Source organism: Mirounga leonina, unplaced genomic scaffold, assembly GCF_011800145.1.
Source record: "Mirounga leonina isolate KUSES-001 unplaced genomic scaffold, KU_Mleo_1.0 Mir_91, whole genome shotgun sequence".
In the NCBI taxonomy this organism is placed as follows: Eukaryota; Metazoa; Chordata; class Mammalia; order Carnivora; family Phocidae; genus Mirounga; species Mirounga leonina.
Genome location: NW_023270839.1, coordinates 25414286 through 25434445, shown reverse-complemented (window position 1 = coordinate 25434445; position 20160 = coordinate 25414286). Strand labels below are relative to the sequence as shown.

The 20160-nt window shown below is 40.3% G+C and overlaps 1 protein-coding gene across 1 annotated transcript in view; it reads left to right on the top strand.

The window, feature by feature from the left end:
- Positions 1 to 20160, top strand: part of FAM227B (family with sequence similarity 227 member B) — a 210121-nt gene that overhangs the window by 186208 nt on the left and 3753 nt on the right. Inside the window, exon 13 of the mRNA XM_034994680.1 lies at positions 15785 to 15860. Within this exon, the coding sequence (XP_034850571.1) occupies positions 15785 to 15860 (76 nt within the window). The remainder of the gene's footprint in view (positions 1 to 15784; positions 15861 to 20160) is intronic.

The window sequence follows — 20160 nt, the reverse complement described above, 5'->3', positions numbered from 1 at the left end:
TGCCTTACAAGAAATGCTAAAAGGAGTTCTTCAAGCTGAAATAAAAGAATGATAATTAGTAACATGAAAGCATATGAAAATATACAACACGTTGAATGTATATTGTTTTATATACTGTGTTTTTATGGCACAAAAATAGACACAGAGGTCAATGGAATAGAATAGAGAGCCCAGAAATAAACACTCACATATATGGTCAACTAATATTTGACAAGGGAGCCAAGAATATAGTCAGTGGGGGAAAGGACATTCACTTCAGTAAATGGTGTTGGGAAAAGTGGAAAATCATATGCAGAAGAATGAAATTGGACCCTTATCTTACACCACTCACAAAAATTAACTCAAGGTGGATTAAAGACTTAAACTTAAGACTTGAACTTGTAAAACTTCTGGAAGAAAACATAGGGAAGATGCTCCTTGATTTTGGTCTTGGTAGCAATCTTTTGGATATGACACCAAAAGCACAAGCTAAAAAGCATAAATTCATAGGTGAGACTATATTAAACTGAAAAGCTTCTGCACAGGAAAAGAAACCATCAACAAAATGAAAAGGCAACCTACAGAATGGGAGAAAATATTTGCAAATCATATATATGGTAAGGGGTTAATATCAAAAATATAAAAGAAACTCATAGAACTCAATAGTAAAAAAAAAAAAAAATCCAATTAAAAATGTGCATAGGAACTGAATAGATAGTTTTCCAAAGAAGACATACAGATGGCCAACAGGTACATGAAAAGGTGCTCAGCATCACTAATCATCAGGGAAATATAAATCAAAACCACAGTGAGATATCACCTCACACCTGTTAGAATGGCTATTACCAAAATTTTAAAATATGACAATAAGTGTTGGCTAAGATGTAGAGAAAAGGGAACCCTCATGCATCGTTGGTGGAATATAAATTGATGTAACCACTATGAATATCAGTATGGAAGTTCCTTAAAAAGTTAAATATAGACAAATACCATACAATTTCACTCATATGTGGAATTTAAGAAACAAATGAGCAAAGGGAAAAAGAGAGAGAGGGGGGCAAACCAAGAAATAGACTCAATTAGTGAGAATAAACTGATGATTACCAGAGGGGAGGTGGGGGGGTGAAATAGGTGATGGGGATTAAGGAGTGCACTTGTGATGTGCACTGGGTGTTGTATGGAAGTGTTGAATCACTGTATTGTACACCTGCAAATAATATTACACTGTATGTTAACTACCTGGAATTTAAATAAAAACTTTTTTAAAAAGTTAAATATAGAGCTACCATATGACCCAGCAACTTTAGGTATATAACCAAAAGAGGTGAAAACAAGATCTCAAAGAGATACCTGCAATCCCATGTTCATTGGAGCCTTATTCACAATAGCCAAGATAGGGAAACAATCTAGGTGTCTGTCAATGGATGAATGGATGAAGAAGATGGGTATATAACAATGGATTATTCAGCCATAAGAAAGAAGGATATCTTACCATTTGCAACAACATGGATGGACCTTGAGGACATCATGCTAAGTGAAAGAAATCAGAGAAAGACAAGGAATGTATAATATTACTTATATATGAAACCTAAAAAACCCAAACTCATAGAAACAAAAAATAGAATAGTGGTTGCCAGGGGCTGGGGGATAGGTGGAATAGGGAGATGCTGGTCAAAGGGTACAAACTTCCAGTTACAAGTTCTGGAGATCTAATGTATGGTGTGGTGATTATAGTTAACATATGGTATTATATACTTGAAAGTTGCTAAGAGAATAAATCTTAAACATCCTTACCACAAAAAAGAAATGGTAATTATGTGAGGTGATGGAGTTGTTAACTAATGGTACTATGGTAACTATTTCCCAACATATAAGTATATCAAATCAACATATACGTACACTTTAAACTTACACAATGTTACATGTTAACTACATCTCAATAAAGCTGGAAAAGAAAAAAAGTTCTGGGACAGGAAAATATATATGGTGGATGCTCTGAATGCCCGGATTTGCTTCCAGAATAAGGGACTTATTTTTTGACTGCTGGGGGGTTACTATGGCAGAAAGCCCTCAGTTGCTAACACCTTAAAAAGATTGCCTCATTTAATGATAGTGGCCTCGCTCAATGTCATGTCCTATGGCAGATTATATTTTTTTAAAGTGGCCACAACAGTATCTTCCTTCCTACATGTTCTTGTTACAATATGACCTTGCCATTTGTCCCATCAAGAGGTAGCACCTATGTCCACTCCCCTTGAATTTGGGCAGACATTTATATCTTCCTCAACCAATGCAGTGTGACTTCTGAAGCCAGGTCATAAATGGCTTTACAGCTTCTGCAATTACTCTTGGAATGCTCTCAGAAACATCTGCTCTGTGAGGAAGAAGTCAGACCACATGGAGAGGCCATGCTCCAGCTAGCAGCCAGAGCTGAGGTTGAGCTACAGCCATCATCAAACACCAGACATGTGAGGAAGCCTTTGAGACAGTTCCAGCTCCATCTACTACCTGACCGCAATGACATGAGAGACCCTAACTAAAAGCCATGGAGCTGAGCCCAGTCAACACTCAAAATTGAGATAATAATAACAAATGGCAGTTGTTGTTTTATGCCACTAAGTTTGGGATTGTTTGTTATGCAGCAATAGATAATTGTACCATGCCCCCTTTCAAAGGCACCCCGCATCTACTGACTAATGTGATATATAAAGTCGCTGAGGTTGGAGCCCCTTCTATCCCAACTCAGAACAATTCTGAAGGGTCATCCCAGCTTTAGAACTCCCTTTGGTCAGCTTAGACTTCCAGTGGGACTATTATCACAGTTCAAGCTCTCTCTCCTCAATTTTACTTCTTTCCCTTGCAACCCAGAAATGTTAATCCCAAGAGCACACCCTAATAAATCTTCTGCACACTGATCTCCGTTTCTTAGTCTGCTTCCAAAAGACCCACTGGGATAATATGTTTCTTCCCAGTATCACTTAACACAGGGGGAACAATGTTGGTTTCAGTTCTCACCATTAAAGCAAAAAACAGTCCATTGATTGCTCACTGTTTTTCTTCTGGATCCCCAATAGTCAATGAAATGGAAGCAAAGAAAAAAAATGTATGGGAATTACATTTTTTAAAAATTCAGCATTGTACCTTGGGTCTCATTTGCTACCATGAAATGGAGCTTCCTGCTGCAAGAGTTTGGGCAGAATTGGCCAGATGGTTTCCCACATCTTCTAGAGCTTTTCTTCCTAAGGAAGGACCTTACCATGATCTAGAAGGAGTGATTAAATGCTGAATTAGACTAACAATCCCATATCTGGTATTCATTTTTGCTTTGTTTAGAAGACATTTAAAACTCATAATCTTGTGATCTATGTAAGAATTGTGCAGCATATAAGTGCCTACTAGTACATAATGGCCTTGACAACATGCTTTTTAGGGGAAATGTGATGCATGTAGGCAGACCTGTTTCATGCAGAAGATTAGGATGTGTCTATCAGCAATCTCTCCTTTTCACCTATTTATCTCTACTCTTTCCCCTTGCCTGGCTTTCCTCTCCTGCCCCAATCCTTGTTTTGGATTCTAGATGTGTTGTCTACTCTAATTATTATTTTCCAGATACTTCAAATCTTGCTTAAGTGTCTGATTCTGCCCAATTACCTGAATATGCCTTCATTACCTGGTTCCAGACTCCAGACTCTTTCTTATGTCTTGTTTAACAAGAAAATCTATGTGCTAGGTGCTATGCTATGTGCTGAAGAGTTGGCTATCCATCTCTGTTGTCAGATAACTTATTGTCTAATGGATGACTTTGTCCGCAAGCTTGTTGCCTTTACCCAAGATACAGCCTTTTTCTAGCATTCCTCCCATGCTTACCTGAACAATTTCTGTTCTTCCCCATCCTCAATGTCTAAAAGCTGCAGCACAGTGGCCTTTTAGAAAGATGACACCTTTCAATGTCCAAGAAAGCACACTTCCTTTTTCTGGAAAAGTATGCAATCTTCAGAGAAATGGGTAATTTTTTGCTTATTCTGGAAGCAATCAGAGCAACAATTGAAGTATACATGAAGTACTTAAGTATTGAACAAGGGTATCTTGAACAGAGGCTTAGCTGGAAGAAAATGGAAAGAAGGTTCACCAGGTTGCTCTCTTCCATGAAATGAGTACCAAAGGTGAGTCTGCTTCCTTTCTACAATTCCATATATCTGTCTGCATACTCCAGTATTAAGACTTGGGGAAATCCCACCAGAAGGGTGAAAAAGAAAGGAGGGAGTAGAATTGGGGGAAATGGAGTCAAAGAATGGAGCCAGAAGCATAGAAATGCACTGAAGCAAAAGATGCACCTATCAATGTCAGTTTGACAACCATCAAGGGTTACAGTAAGGGGCAAGTCAGTTCACTGTGTCTTTGGCTCCCATATCCTAGAGAATATTGTTAGGAAAGGAAAAGACATACTCACCCTGAAGCAAATAAGAGAGAAGTTGCCCAAGTCTTGGGAATTATATAAGGCAGGGGCATCTGGGTGGCTCAGTTGGTTGAGCATCTGCCTTTGGTTCAGGTCATGATCTCAGGGTCCTGGGATTGCGTCGCGTCCGACTCCCTGCTCAGTGGGGAGTCTGCTTGTCTCCCTCTGCCCCTCCCCCTGCTCATGTTCTTTTTCTCTCTCTCTCAAATAAATAGTCTTTTTAGAAAAACAAAGAAAAAAGGAATTATATAAGGCAAAAGTTGCAAGAATTATCAAGATGAGAAAATGGACTCTGAAAAAGGCAAGTCACAGTGCCCTCAGGGGCATTCTGAAGATAATTTATTTTCAAAGATGGACCATTGGTTCTTATTGTGTGTACTCAGTTTTGTGGAACTAGCCCATAAAGGGTGGTTTTCTTTTGTTCACTGTTCTTATACCTTGATAACTTCTCCAAGTAAGAGTTAACAAACTGAGTAGTTTTGACTAGATAAACATATAGTTAGAAAACCAAGATTAGTATGTGATCTATTCAATAATATTTTACAGTATTACATAAAGTAATAATATATACTATTTAGAGCAAGATTTAAAAAAATAGACATATGTACATAGAGTTAGATATTTACTATGTTTTTTCATAATTTTAGAACTGCACTGTCCAGTATGTTAGCCACTAGCCCTGTGTGGCTATTTAAACTTAACTACAAAGAATAACCTTTTTAGGGAAAAAGGAAGTAAGCCATTGAAGGTGTTATCATTAGGAATGTTAAAGGATTTAAGTTCCCTGGTTAGCTTTCTATAAAAGACCAACCCTAAAGGCTCTTATTGGCAACCCCCCTGTCGGGACCCCTCTCACTCTTGAGAGCTTTTTCTGTATCTTCACTTAATAAACTTCTATTGCTTTGCTCAAAAAAAACAAAAACCTATATTTGAATTAATAAAGTTAATGGGGCACCTGGGTGGCTCAGTCGTTTAAGTGTCCAACTCTTGGTTTCCGCTCAGGTCATGATCTCAGGGTTGTGAGATCGAGCCCCACTGTCAGGTTCCATGCTCAGCAGGGAGTCTGCTCGAGATTCTCTCTCCCTCTCTCTCTCTGCCCCTCCCCCCTCTCTGGGATAAATAAATCTTTTAAAAAATTAATTAATAAAATTAAGTATAAGTAAAAATACAGTTCTTCAGGTACACTGTCTCATTTCGAGTATTCACTATCTGTCTGTGCAGATATTGAACATTTCCATCATAACAAAAATGTTCTATGGACAGCACTGTCTTGAGTAAGAAGGAAAGTTTAAGCTCTTCACAGAACTTGAGATGTCACCTTGGGATATCAGACAGCCGGCACATACAGAACTTTCTTTTGCCTTGCCACTTGCAGCCTTCTAATTTTAGAAGTTCAGTGGCTTAAGAGTACATATTATTTATTCATCCACTCATTAGTCATCCATCCAAAAAAATTACCAACAAAGTTAATTTCCCCTCATATTTTGCTTTTTTGGTTGGATTTTTTCCCTTTTATCCTAGCTTTGTTTAATTTTTGGTTTTGCTCAAGATAACTACTTTTAGCATCATGCAGTATTTTGCACCATTCCTCATGGCTTTGATCTGTAGAAGAAAGCTTAGCACTCTCTGTACAAACCCCCAGGTCAAGAACTTTATAAATAACCTAGATCTGTATAAAATTCTGTGATTGTTTGATCCATGGACTCCCTTTACTTAATTCCCATTGATGTTAGTTTATATCAGTTACTAGAATAAGCTTGTAATTCTCCTGCTAGGCTCTCAAGGACTCCTTAAAGGACCAGATTTTATATTTTAAAAAATATATCTGAGTTATTGAATAGAGCACTTTATAAGCAGAAAAACATCATAGAACTTAGTAGGATAAATGATACAAGCGTTTAAATTTTGCTCTCAGAAGAGAAAAGGAGGTTTTATTGTTATTTTTAGATGACTTTTAATTGAAGCTATTCTAAACTTTGTTGAGTAGGTTGCTAAGTTTCCTCCTTCCGCAAACCCTGCCAGTTAAGAGTGTAGGCCAAGTGAAAAAAAAGGGGGGGGTAGAAAAATGAACATCATACTCTTTTCTTAAGAACTTGAAGAGCAAAGGGGTTTTGCTTTACATGAGTTAAGTATGTGCATGTGTATTGTAAGCATTTTGCAGCCATCTTGAACCAAAGACAATCACAAAATTGCTTGGAAGATCCAGCCCTCTTTTCTTACTCCATTTAAGTTCTCTTTAAGGCTTTTCTTTTCCTTCTTTTTAACAAAATGCACAAGACACGAACCACAATTCAGCAAACTTGTTATTAAACTAACTAATGAAATAAATAGAACACTTTAGTGCCTTAGGTAATCAGGTTCCAGGAAATGGGTTGTACCCATTTTTTAGCCACAGTTGGGATTTTAGATTATAAACATGGCTCAGTGGAAAATTAAGGGGGGGTGGGGTTGTGGAGCGGGAGGGATTTGCATCTTGGAGAGTTAGTATGAATTAAGATTTTGGCTTTTTTTAACTTAGTATAAATGTGGTAAAGCCCAATTTATACCAAATAAGAGAAGAAAATTTCATTTTCAAACAGTTTAAGTGATTTCAACCATTTGGGAAAAAATGGATATCCTTGCTATATATGTTACTGGTCAATAAAAAAAAAAAAATCAGGTAGAAAAGCCATAGCTTTTTGAGGGCTTAGAATTTAAGACTAAAAAGCCGTATCTCAATTAAATATAAAAATTGACTAGATTATAATTTTGTGTCACCTCATTCACCTGTGTATAACCCATTTCTCCTCCTAGAAGGTGGGCAGGCAAAGGAGAAAGTAGACAAAATCCACACTGTTACTTTGCATTCACCCCATAAAAATCACTGCCGGTTTATGGCTCTGAGTGATTCTGAGAGGTGCTCCAGGATCTCCGAAAGTAGAAACCCTATCCTAGCTTAGAGCTGAAGTCTGCGTATTTAAGAACAAACAAATTGGCTCTTTTGCTGGTTATCTCACATGTATTTGTCTCTGTTTTGTTACTAATAATCCAATTTGGCCCATCTCGGGGGGAATAGGGTCTCTAGAATTTCTATCTTTATAGGAAGGGCTTAGATAATCAATCCAGTGACAAGCAAGACGCTGTATTTGCAAAGCAAATCCACAGTTTGTATGCTTATTTGGAATAGCTTCGTGAATGGAGGAGGGGTTGATGGAAATAATGGGGATGGCTAAATTCTCTCCAAACAACTCTTGGAGCTGTCTCTGTTCAAGGGCATAAATTATAAAAATAATGGAATCTCTATAAATCAAGAACTTGTTTATTCAGTCTTATCAGGGAGTGTAAACTGTTGCCATAACTGAATCTTCCAGGTAACTGGAGCCAACCATCCAAAGCACCAAAATTGATGTTAACCATTTTAATGAAAATTTTCCTTGAAGATATATCATAATTCCCCGATTTCTTAAACAGTATAGCAAAAAAAATAACTAACTTGATGATGATGATTAGGCTTCTCAAGATGAAGCCTATGATTCAGCTACACTGAAATATCAGTAAGAATGCTTGCTCAGGAGGCCAAGAACAATAAACACCTCCTGAACACCCCTTCCATACCAGATGGTACTCGTACGAGGGTGCTAAGCAGTCCAACAGCAAAGACAGGAAACCGTGTCATCAGTCACAGAATCCTGCCAAAGCTGCTGTAGAAGCACGGGGGAGCACCCTCATCCAACTGGAGACAGCTCTGCCCTAAAGCAGAACAGAATGCAAGACTTTTATAGTCTTTATGCCTATTTTTTATAGCTCTTCTGTCTTCTACTTGAAAAACTGCCTGTTGTTATTTCTCATTCCTACTCATTATTCCTGTAAGTCAAACACCATGTCTTACTCATCTTTATGTCTCCAAGCCTAGTAAAAGCCCCGGCAAGTTTGTTGAAGGCTTTTCGTTAAATCTGTGTTAATATTTCTGGTAGTCTTATTCCCTCAATTTTCTAAACTATGCTGCAAAACTGCTTCTAATGATGTATTAAATAATGAAACTTACTAAAACCCCTATTTTACACTTAATACTAGGCCATATAGAATCTAACAGTGGCACTGTCTCCCATAGAATAAGGCATATGGGGTCAGTAATAACTTTTTAAAAAAATTTCTGGATACCTGGCTGTATTGTGGATGTTCAACACTCTTGCAAATCTGACATTAAAATATTTGAAGTGTAAGCAAAGGTAAACGGTAAGCAGAAGATAACTGTTCTACGATCAGTTTGGGCCACATGCTAAGTTATTTTAAGAATTTAGTTCTTAGGATTAAGAATTAAATTAATTCTGGTGTATAAAGGAGGAGATTGTGGCCACCGTTTGCTGCCTAGATTCCTTTTATTTGGCCTTAAGCCTGGTAATCTCATTAACAATTCTAAAAATACTCTGAGGAATATATCTAAGGGATATGGGGTAGATAGCAAAGCCTCCTGCAGCTTCATCCTAGGACAATACTTTTGGCAGATAGAAGCAAAATTTGCCCCTGGGACATTCTTTTCCTGAGTCTCACACATGCCCGACTTCTCCACGGCAAGGTACTTCCTTTCTAGAAGCCTTAGTTTCTTCATCTATATTATAATCAATTTGGACTCTGCAATTTCTAAGGTCCCTTGTTTCACTAATACTCTGTTTCTAAAGGGAGATCAAGGCCCCCAGAGTCTGAATCGAGGCCTTTAGGATGTCTCCAGGTTTTGTGTGTCCTATGCCAACCACAACTGTTGTGAAGTCCCAGAACAGGACTATTTTATTTGTACCCAAATGGCTTCTTCTCCATTTAGTGGCTTGCCAAGTAAACTCCATGTAGCATTGCATGAGAAACCACAGTGTGAGGTCAGCTCAGACAGTGGATTTGGAAAACATGTTGCACAGTCATCCCCAAGGAATAAAATATAGCCATTCTTCATAATTTGTAAGCTGTAAGTACTCTAATTTTCTACAGTTGGGGAAAATTGATGTATCTGATGAGAATAAAACTTAGGATATTCATTAACAGACATTAACAGAAGTCTGCTAAAAACCATCACGACTGAACAGTGCAAGAAAATGCTAAGATCTTAGTAGCAACATCATACAGCACAGAACCTCATTACACAACACAAATATACAACTGTGACCAACTTTTGTGGGCATTGAGAATGACTTTATAAAGAATGTATACCCAAGTTCATTTTAATAATGACATATGTTCAAAATTAATAATTTATAAGGAATAAAATATAGTTCTTTGTCTTAATACCAATAGTATATAATGAATGTTCAAGGGAGAAAATCCAATTAGTTCAGAGTGACAAGGACCATCTCACTCATAAATGCTTCATCGTGGGAACCATACTCAAGAGCACAATATAACTTTGTAGAAGGATAAAATCTTTGCAATTCTAATGGGCACTCTGAGAGAGAAATTAAATATTACCAAGAAATAGCTGCATGCAAATTAAATTTCAGCAGCTCAAGACCATGTACACTTTAGGAGAAGCATATCATTAGTTGTGCTAATCATTCTATAAGAAGAATGCTTAAATAATTAACTTTCTGTGATTTTTACTCAGGAGAAGATCTTAGAGTTTCAGTCACTAGATGTAGTGAGGAGAGTAAGACAGATGTTAAAAGTAGCCTGATCTCTTCAGGTATTCTTTGTTTCGGGAAGATTGCTAAGCCTTCTCCTCTAAAGCTGCTGGCCTTCATCACAGTCTGTGACAGGCAAAGGGCGAAAAAAACTAAAGGTGGAAATCTGGCATAACTGAAAATGCAGGCTTCTTGCTTGTGTAATGAACAGGACCACAACCTCTTTTCTTTTTTTTTTTTTTTTACCATGAGCATCACACCAGTCCAAAGCTGAGCAAGAACAGGGTTATCTTTTCCCAGAACTCAGAGATTTGAGTTTGGAGAGACACAGGCCTCCCTTGCAAGACTTGAAGGTGGGGAGGCATGCAGGGGGATGTCATCCTGGAAAACACAGTTGGGGAAGAGAGGAGAAGTTGATTATTTCATACAAGAAAACCCTGCAGAATTTTTGCATCAGGGCAGTAGAGCCCCTCTGGTACAAACACTCTGAAATCTTTTGCAAACATTAAAATAATGACTACAAAACCTGGATGCATGGGCAAATTGTGATAGTTGGGTAAAGAGAGTAACCATGCCATTATAACAATAACGTAAAATATATATTTGTATATGACAGATGGAAAGGCACATAGAAAAATGAAAATAGCTTTATTTTTTGGAAAGTGGAATTATGGGAGAATTTTTTTCTTTTCTTTTGCTTACATTAATGCTGCTATAGTATTCTTTGTACAGTAATATTTTTAATTTTATTGAGATATAATTGCCATATGGCATTGTGTACAGCATAATGACTTATGTATACTGAGAAATGACTACCACAGTAACATTGTTAGAGTCTTGCTGAAACATTTGTCAAAATGAGTAGATTTTGTGAGGTTTAGTTTTTCTCTGCTTTAATTATTTAAAGTGAGGCTTCCACTACTTCCCTTTTAGATTTGAGGACTAATCTGTCCCTAAAGTTATCATTTTCTGAATAGTCAAAAATGTTACTTTTGCGGAATGAAATCTGAAAGCCAAAGTTTGAAAGTAACTTGGACCCAGCTTAAGGAAGTTTTATTTTGGAATTTTACCATTCAGACTTGATTCATATCAAGAGAAAACTGTAGTTTATGTGGATACTTAATTCCAGTAATGTCATTTAGAAGATCCCTGAAGACAAGGTAATTTGTACAGTGTGATCAGAATTCATGAATGTCTATAATTCCTGAAGACAATGCTGTGTTTCTGACCGTAAGTTGCAGAACAATTGGTTGAAAACAGGAAATTCCAGTTGATACATTGACTATTCGATCACAGCTACTGTTTGAATATAACCTACATTACTATGAAATGTCTTTCCCAGAGTAAGACACACTGCCCTCAGGAACACACTGAAAACTGGGGGCGCCTGGGTGGCTCAGTTGGTTAAGCGTCTGGCTCTTGATTTCGGCTCAGGTCATGATCTCAGGGTGGCGAGACTGAGCCCCACATCGGCTCTGTGCTCAGTGGGGAGTCTGCTTGAGATTCTCTCCCTCTTTCCCTCTCCCCCACCCATGTGCACGCGCACTCTCTCTCTCAAATAAATAAATCCTAAAAAAATAAAAAAAGAAGTAGCACACTGAAAACAGAAATCCAGTGCAAAATGAAGCTCTGATGAGGAGCAGGCTTCCTGGGATGTCCTCTGCTAGGCAACAAATAGGACTGTGTGGGGCAGAACTACTTTCCCGGAAGCAAAAACACCAGTCGCAAGAGCCTCAGGCAGAATTCTAGAGATACTGTACAGACCCCATCGCAGTGCATGGCCTATGTCGGATATCCAGCAAATGTTAACTTCTTTTTTCTCCACTCCATTTCCAGTTATTGCCCCACCCCCTCACCACTACCTCAAATACAGTATCTTTGAGGTTTCTGAGTTAACCACAGTGTTTGGTAGACTAATCAAGAAGCAGGCTAACTGGATAAGCTGGTACAACGCTTTCCTGGGCCCACGTGTTTAACTGTTAGGAGAAGGAGTGCACTGTCAGCCCTCTGTGCACCCGAAATAATTTAAGGGCTGGCCACCAGGCAGGACTCTCTGCCCCAGACTGTCAATGCCAACTGCCAGGCTTGACGCCCACAATTGTTTTGTTAGAAATTCCAGTGTCTATAATATGATTCCAGCTTCAGGACACCCATTTGAAAATAACTCTGAGTTCTATCAACTCCACCTTTAAAGCATATCTTGAAACTGTCCACTTCTCTCCCTTTCCACCGTTACCACCCTAGTCCAAGCAGCACAGCCCCTCTCGCCTCAGCTATGGAGAGAGCCTCCAAAGAGCTGCCCTTTTTCTCCACTTTTCACAAGCCATTTGTCTCATAGTCAAGGCATAATTCAAATAAGTCCCTTGCTTAAAGGCTTCCAGCAGCTTCCTCCGCATGTCGTCATGGGTTACAAAGCCCCTTAGAAGATCCAGCTCCACCTAGCTCTCTGGTTTCATCTCCTACCACTCTGCCCACACTCACTCTTGCCCTTTCTCCTACTCAAATGTGATAGCCAGCTCCCGTTTCTCCCTGATATTCAGGCCTTCTCAGACTAATGCTGTACCCCGCATACACATTCCCAGCTACTCTCTTCTCATACACGATTTTACTGCCCTTACAGTACCTACCTCTATTTAAAATAATCAGTTGCTTTGCTTCTTATGCCTTTAGGCAGGGGATTTATTTGAGTATGACTTGACTTCTCTGTGGTGAATGGCTTCTGGAAAATATAAAACCTCTAGAATATGAACCATATGAGAGTGGAAACCTTGCAGATCTTGTTCACTGCTCAATCTCTAGGGTCCTATGAGTGCCTGGCACATAACAGGTGCTCAGAAAGTAATTGCTGAATGAGTAATGGTATCACCCAATTAGGTGGCCCTTTCTTGGTTTTCAAAATTGACCTTTATGACTTCCTTGATGATGCTTCTTAAATAGCTCCTTCTTTGGAATGTGACACTGTGTTATACCAGTTCCTGGCTCCTGCCCTCCTTCTACTACTAATCCCTAAAATCTCATCTTTCTCAAGGTCCTTTCTTTTCCTTTCTTTCCTGTCTGCATTCTCCCTCAGAGTCTCATTCATTCTCATTGTTTCAACCATCACCTTTGAAGAGAGTCCCCGTCTTCACATCTGTTCCCATTGATCTCTATCTGCATTTACTGAGAGTTTCTAATTGAACATGTCCATTATTAAAATACCCTCTCATCCTCTGTAATACATCCTTCAAATTGAGACTTCCCCATCTCTGTAAAATGACTCCACCATTATCCTAGCCACAGTTGATCTCTCCTCCTCCCTCTCCTCCTGCCCCCATATCCTATTAGTAAACAAACTCCCCCTCATTCCTTTGCAAAATCTCAAATTCCATCCCACACTCTCAAAGTGTTTTGCCATTACCTTACTGATGGGTCTGAACTTCTGAACTTATATAGGCTCATTTTCTATTTCATAGAAAATCAGAATAGGACAGGAGCCACGTGACCATCTAACTAAATCCCCACGCCTTACAGACAAGGAAAAGGAGGGCCAGCCTGGTTAACTACCATGGCCATGGTACTAGATGGGGAGTGCTGAGCACAGTGCCAGAACCAGAGCTCAACCTCCAGGATGGCACTCTCTCTGTAATCTTTGGGAAATGGCCAAGGAGAGAGGAAGAGCCAAGAGGGTCCTGAAAGAAAAGCACCAAGAGAGAAGATGAGTAAAGGACACTGAAGACGCGCACTTTGTTGACTTCCCAATTTTACTTCATGCTGCCCCGAAGAAGGCTGTATCTTGAATGAGTCCTTGGAGTTAATAATGATTATTTGTCCTGAATACCTGCAATTGTCACTATTGGTCTGCCTCACGGGGGTGCCAGATGCTATCAAAGCACTAATTTGATTTTCACCTACACAGTACAAATCAACTTCTGATACAGCCTGTGGCTGTGCTCCTAGCCCCGGTCTTAAACCCACATGCGCGTCTGACAAAGCAGACACTTCCCTTCTGAGACGGCAGTTGGCAAATGACTCCAGGAGGCAGCCCTCAGCTTGTGTCAAAAGGAGACCTGCGCCTCACTGGTAAACTGGGAGCTCTTAAACCTCTGCAGTCACCAGGATCCAGGGGATGGGACTGTCCTCGTATGACCCCCACCCCTCCTGAAGCACATTTCGGTACTGCCTCTATCTTTCTCTGGATGCAAATTTAGGGTCTACTTCACAGCTGTCCACAGTGGTTGGTTCACAGATGGGTTGGTTCAACTTATATCACAAGTTCAGGAACCATATGCCACTGTGACATTAAACAGTGAAGTCAGGCTCATATCTTTCTTTAAGGAAAACTTTATTCTAAAACCCAGCTATGATTAAGGGGAAAAATGAATTTGGAATGTATCAATAAATAGGCTTCTCTAAAATTTATTTCAGAGAATTTTGATCCATTTTAGAGTAATATAGTCACCCAGACCCTCTCCAATTCCGTGGTTGGTAGGATGGAGTATGTTCTGTCAACACTGCTTCCCTCCACAGTCAGTGATGGTTGGTAAAAACCTGCTTAAAAGGTTCTGGGACCAGCCCAGAGAATGTATCTCTTCTAACATTGCTGAGAAGGTGGTCTGGAGTGCACAGAAAATCAGGTGTTCTTTTCCTTGGTTCTTGGGCCTTGATGTTCAAGCTATACGTGATTGAAGATAAATCCTGAATAGTTTAGAGCTCCATAGGAAGGACATAAATTTTATTCAGGCTTATTGGGAGCATCTTTGTTGTGGAGCCGTTCATGTTTTTTCCTTCTGGTTACCTTAACTGAGACACAGTACTCAGGAGTTAAGGTCATAAAGTTAAGTACCTATGTGGTCCCACTCCAGGGACCAAATCCACTGGGCTTCTCCTTTCTTATGTCAGATAAATAAGATCAAAATGAGCATCAAGGACAGCTGTGAAGTAGACCCTAAATTTGCATCCAGAGAAAGATAGAGGCAGTACCGAAATGTGCTTCAGGAGGGGTGGGGGTCATACGAGGACAGTCCCATCCCCTGGATCCTGGTGACTGCAGAGGTTTAAGAGCTCCCAGTTTACCAGTGAGGCGCAGGTCTCCTTTTGACACAAGCTGAGGGCTGCCTCCTGGAGTCATTTGCCAACTGCCGTCTCAGAAGGGAAGTGTCTGCTTTGTCAGACGCGCATGTGGGTTTAAGACCGGGGCTAGGAGCACAACCACAGGCTGTATCAGAAACAGATGGGACAAGAGCCCTGGGCTCATGCACAGCACACGGACACCTTCTACTTATCCTCTTTCTTCCCTGCAGTTAGTAGAGGCCACCAGCTAAGGCAGCCAACATAGACTGCCAGTCACCTCCACAGCCTTTCAGAGAAGTCCAGAGACCTTGAGGTTTTCAGTATATGGAGAAATGAAAAAATGCCTAAACAGGGTTACAGAAATGTTGGTACATTTTAAATATTTACATTTAACAAATTGCTGCTTTTAATATACACACACACACACACACAAAACACCACAAAAAAAGGGAATTACAGAATTTATGAAACTAGAGCACTGTGGGTGGTGTAGTCCAGATAATGGGACACAAGTTTAACGTGGTCCAGTGGGTACGGTCTTCTTTCAGTCCTCTCAGTGTAACTCTGGACGTCCTATTCATGTCCACAATTGAGACCCTTCCTGACTGGGAAGCCCAGGCCAGACGGCCCTCTCAGTCCGCCTGTGATGGGTACTGTCCTCCTCTCCCAAATGTTCCTAATTAAAAATCTTTCCTTGACCGTAAGCCAATCACACCACCTGCTCCAACTTACCGTGATATTATAAAGGAGGCAAAAAGACAATTTGCAAGGAACCAAAAGGAATTTCGGATGTAAGTTGGTGCCATACTCTTGTTAAATAGAAAATCACAAACTCTTTTTGAGCTGGAAGTAATCATAGAATTCATCTACAGTAAGCTCCTCATTTTACCAGTGAGGAGAGTCACTTCTGAGTGTCTAACAGACTTGGAGATTCTTTTCTGGTAAGTGTCAAGGATGCATGTTGGAGCCGTGGAGCCATGGCAGGTGTGAGGGATTGAAGGAAGAAAGAAAGCTTTGCTGCGCTGTGGTTGGGGGGATGCACCCCAGCATGGAAAGCCCAGAAGAGAGCTCAAGGGACTGAGTACTGTTTATTTACAAAGAAGAGCCCTGGAAGAACAGAAAGGTGTGTTTGCAGCATGAGTTCCCTGGAGCTGGAGTGGCAGTTGGGGCGGCACTGAGGAAAGCATAATCAAATACAGCAAAGAGAGGGAAATGGAAGAACAGCCAGGCAGGTCTTATCCAGCAGGCAGGACAAAAGTTTGAGCCTCTGCTTTCCAAGAGTGCCCGTTCCCCTCCCACCTTCCTCTAGCCCCCCAATCCCCCCCACACATGCCCACGCACACACAGCCCTTAGATTTCCAGTGCCCGGTTGGAAGAACGGGTATGGACACTTGGTGAGAGGGCCCCTATGGAAGCAGCAAGGCGGAGTCCAAACCATACCCAGGTGTCACGGGTGACGTCTTTGGTATGTATTTATAGGAGGGGGTGTTCTGGGGGACTCCTCACACCAAGTAGTGCATAGGGAGGGGATGCTGAAGAATTGGGTTTCTAAAGGACTTTCACTGACATGAAGTCAGAGAATTGTTAATTTATTCTTTCCCAATTAGAAATCCTGCTTTATTTTAAAATTTAATTTGAAATTTTGATTTTATAGAGAAAAGCACAGAATTAACGAAGAAATAAAACTGCTAAAACAGCGGCAGGAAAGAATTGACAAGGAGCTTGATAGGTTTGTTCCTTATTCAACTTTGTAGTGATTAAAAACATTTTAACTGAGGGGCGCCTGGGTGGCTCAGTCGGTTAAGCTTCGGACTCTTGGTTTTGGCTCAGGTCATGATCTCGCGGTCATGGGATCGAGCCCCATGTCGGGCTCTGAGCTCAGTGCAGAGTCTGCTTCAGATTCTCTCTCCCTCTCCCTCCCACTCATTCTCTCATTCTCTCAAATAAATAAATTAAAAATCTAGGGGCGGGGCGCCTGGGTGGCTCAGTCGTTGAGCGTCTGCCTTCGGATCGGGTCATGGTCCCAGAGTCCTGGGATCGAGCCCTGCATCGGGCTCCCTGCTCAGCGGAGAGCCTGCTTCTCCCTCTCCCACTCCCCCTGCTTGTGTTCCCTCTCTCGCTGTGTCTCTCTCTCTGTCAAATAAATAAAATCTTTAAAAAAAAAAAAATCTAGGGGCACCCAGGTGGCTTAGTCAGTTAAGCAGCTGCCTTCAGCTCGGGTCATAATCTTGGGGTCCTGGGATGGAGTCCCACATCAGGCTCTGTGCTCAGTGGGGATCCTGCTTCTCCCCCTCCCGCTCCCCCTGCTGTGCTGTCAAATAAATAAATAAAATCTTTTAAAAAATAAAATAAATTAAAAATCTATTTAAAAAACCATAAAACATTTTAATTGAACAAATGTGTTACATAAAACTACAATGGGTTTATTATGTAAACATACATCAACTCAGATATCTGCAAAGAGATTTCCTACTCAAGAGTCCATCTGGAATAACATTTTGACCTTCTTTGTCCACAGAACCAACTACTCTGCTAATTTAATTAACTGCTAAACATCACCATCATCTCCTTTTACTCTTCAGCTTTAGGACTTAAGCTGAAGGCTTTTTAAAAAAATAAAAAATAAACCCGTAACCATGCCCTGCCCTAGGGAAGATGCAAACTAGAAAAACAACCTATTTAGCTGGTCTCCCTTGGGCTAGTTCTTTGTTCCCCTTCTGCCCCTACACACACAAACATTTTTTGGGCACATTTAATTTGTTTATTTTACAAATTAGAGTATAAAGAGGAAAACTATAAAGTATTGAGACTAACCTACTTCTACATACCCACATGCACAAGAATGTGTCAGATGAGCGCAGCCCTTCAGACGGGTGCCTTGCAAGACCACAGCTGTGTGCCATTCATCTTCTAATTACTATTTTGGAACTTAAAAAGCTAGTTTCCTATAGAGCTGTCCAATCACTATGTTGTACACCTGAATCTAACGTAACATTATACGGATGCTATACTTCAGTTTTTTTAAAAAAAAAAACCAGTTTCTGGGCTCCTGGTTGGCTCAGTCAGTGAAACATGCAACTTTTGATTTTGGGGTTGTGAGTTCGAGCCCCACATTGAGTGTAGAGATTACTTAAAAATAAAATTTTAAAAAATAAATAAAATAAAAAGTAAAAAGTTAGTTTCCCATTACAGGAGAAAATCCACTCCATTACTTTAGAATATTATCTCACTTTTTACCAAATATCACCCAAATTTCCCCTTCACAATACCTACATTAGAAAATCTGATTGCAAGGGCGCCTGGATGGCTCCAGTCGGTTAAGTGTCCGACTCTTGGTTTCAGCTCAGCTCATGATCCTCAGGGTCTTGAGATCAAGCCCCATGTCAGGCCCCATGCTGGACATGGAGGCTGCTTGGGATTCTCTCTCTCCTCCTCCTTCTGCCCCTCTCCATCTCCCCCACCCCCCACTCTCTCTCTCTCAAAAAAGAAAGGAAGGAAGGAAGGAAGGAAGGAAGGAAGGAAGGAAGAGAGAGAGAGAGAAAGAGAAAGAAGAAAGGAAAGAAAGAAGAAAGGAAGATAGGAAGAAAGAAAGAGAAAAAGAAAGAAAGAAAGAAAGAAAACAAAGAAAGAAAGAAAGAAAGAAAGAAAAGAAAGAAAGAAAGAAAGAAAGAAAAAAGAAAGAAAGAAAGAAAGAAAGGAAAGAAAGAAAGAAAGAAAGAAAGAAAGAAAGAAAGAAAGAAAGAAAGAAAGAAAGAAAGAAAGAAAGAAAGAAAGAAAGAAAGAAAGAAAAAGATCTGGTTCCAGGTGACTTTTACAAGTTCCCCCAAATTAAATCTATATGGGACAGGATTTCTCATCACTGAGGATGTAACAGAAGAATGTAGGACAGTCAGAGCAATTTGCAAGAAGCACTCAAATATGTTTTATGCAATGGGACATTGTTAGAGAAAATAAAGGGAAATATTCATATATATAAATCTCATATGCCTGTTAAATCTATAGGCACAGCATACACGTTTCTATCTGTAACCTTCAAAAAAGAGATACTCATGGAGAGGAAAGGAAAGATAAGCAGAAAGATGGGGGTTAGGTAGTGGTGGTGGTTACAGCCACTGAATTGTACACTTTAAAAGGGTGAATTTTATGGTATGAGACATATGTCAATAAAACTGTTATTTAAAAAAGACAAGAGGGGCACTGTATATTAAAAGGGTGAGTCAGAAGATGGCTTGATTTTAACAAAGTGAGATGAACCAGAGTTCATCTGAATATGACTCACATCTCAAGGAGATTCTTAGAGGGTGTTACCGAGAAAGGGCATCAGGAATATTTTGGAGTGTGTTTAAATAGGACTATGAGAAAGAGACCCAGACTGGGAGAGCCAGATTTGAGAAAAGCGGGAGAGGAGAGACCCAGAGGGTAATCCTAAGTGAAGAGAAAAGCCGGTGGAGGAGATAAAATGGGCAGAGATAAAGCAGAAGATGAGTGAGGGGCATTTGTGGGCGGCAGAGCACTAACGCAGGAGGCCTTTAAAGAGCTAGGCCTACTGCGCCCCCAGGGGTGCCCGACACTAAATGCTAAAGAAACCGAGAGAGGCGGCCTTGCAGGGAGGCTAACTAAACTTTGTGCTTTAGCAATGTATATTTGGAATTTTCCGAAATGTTTACTTCCTACAAATCCCATGGAGGAAAAATAATTTTAAAATGTCTCACTTGAAAATTGCCAGTGAAATTAATAGCCAGCCATACGTCCTTTTTTCATTTTTGTTTCTCTTGCTAATGTTTCTCCTTCATCCCCAGTTCTTACCCATCCTAGCTTTTGCCTACCCCTGCCTCTCCCCTCATCCACAGATCTCTGGAAAGTTTTCTGCTGCCTCCTGAATTCAGCTATCCAACTCCTTCCTAAATATTTCTTGAATGAGTACTCGGTGACAAAAATCAGGATAGATTCCTGGATTCCTGCGTCCACGAGCTTCCAGCCTTGTCCGTCCCTTTCCCCCCAGATCTCTCCCCTGCCAGCCCCTTGTACTCTTTTGTCCCCATAGACACTCCTTAAAGTCTGCGCCAGAGCCGGGCAAGCGAAATCAGTTCA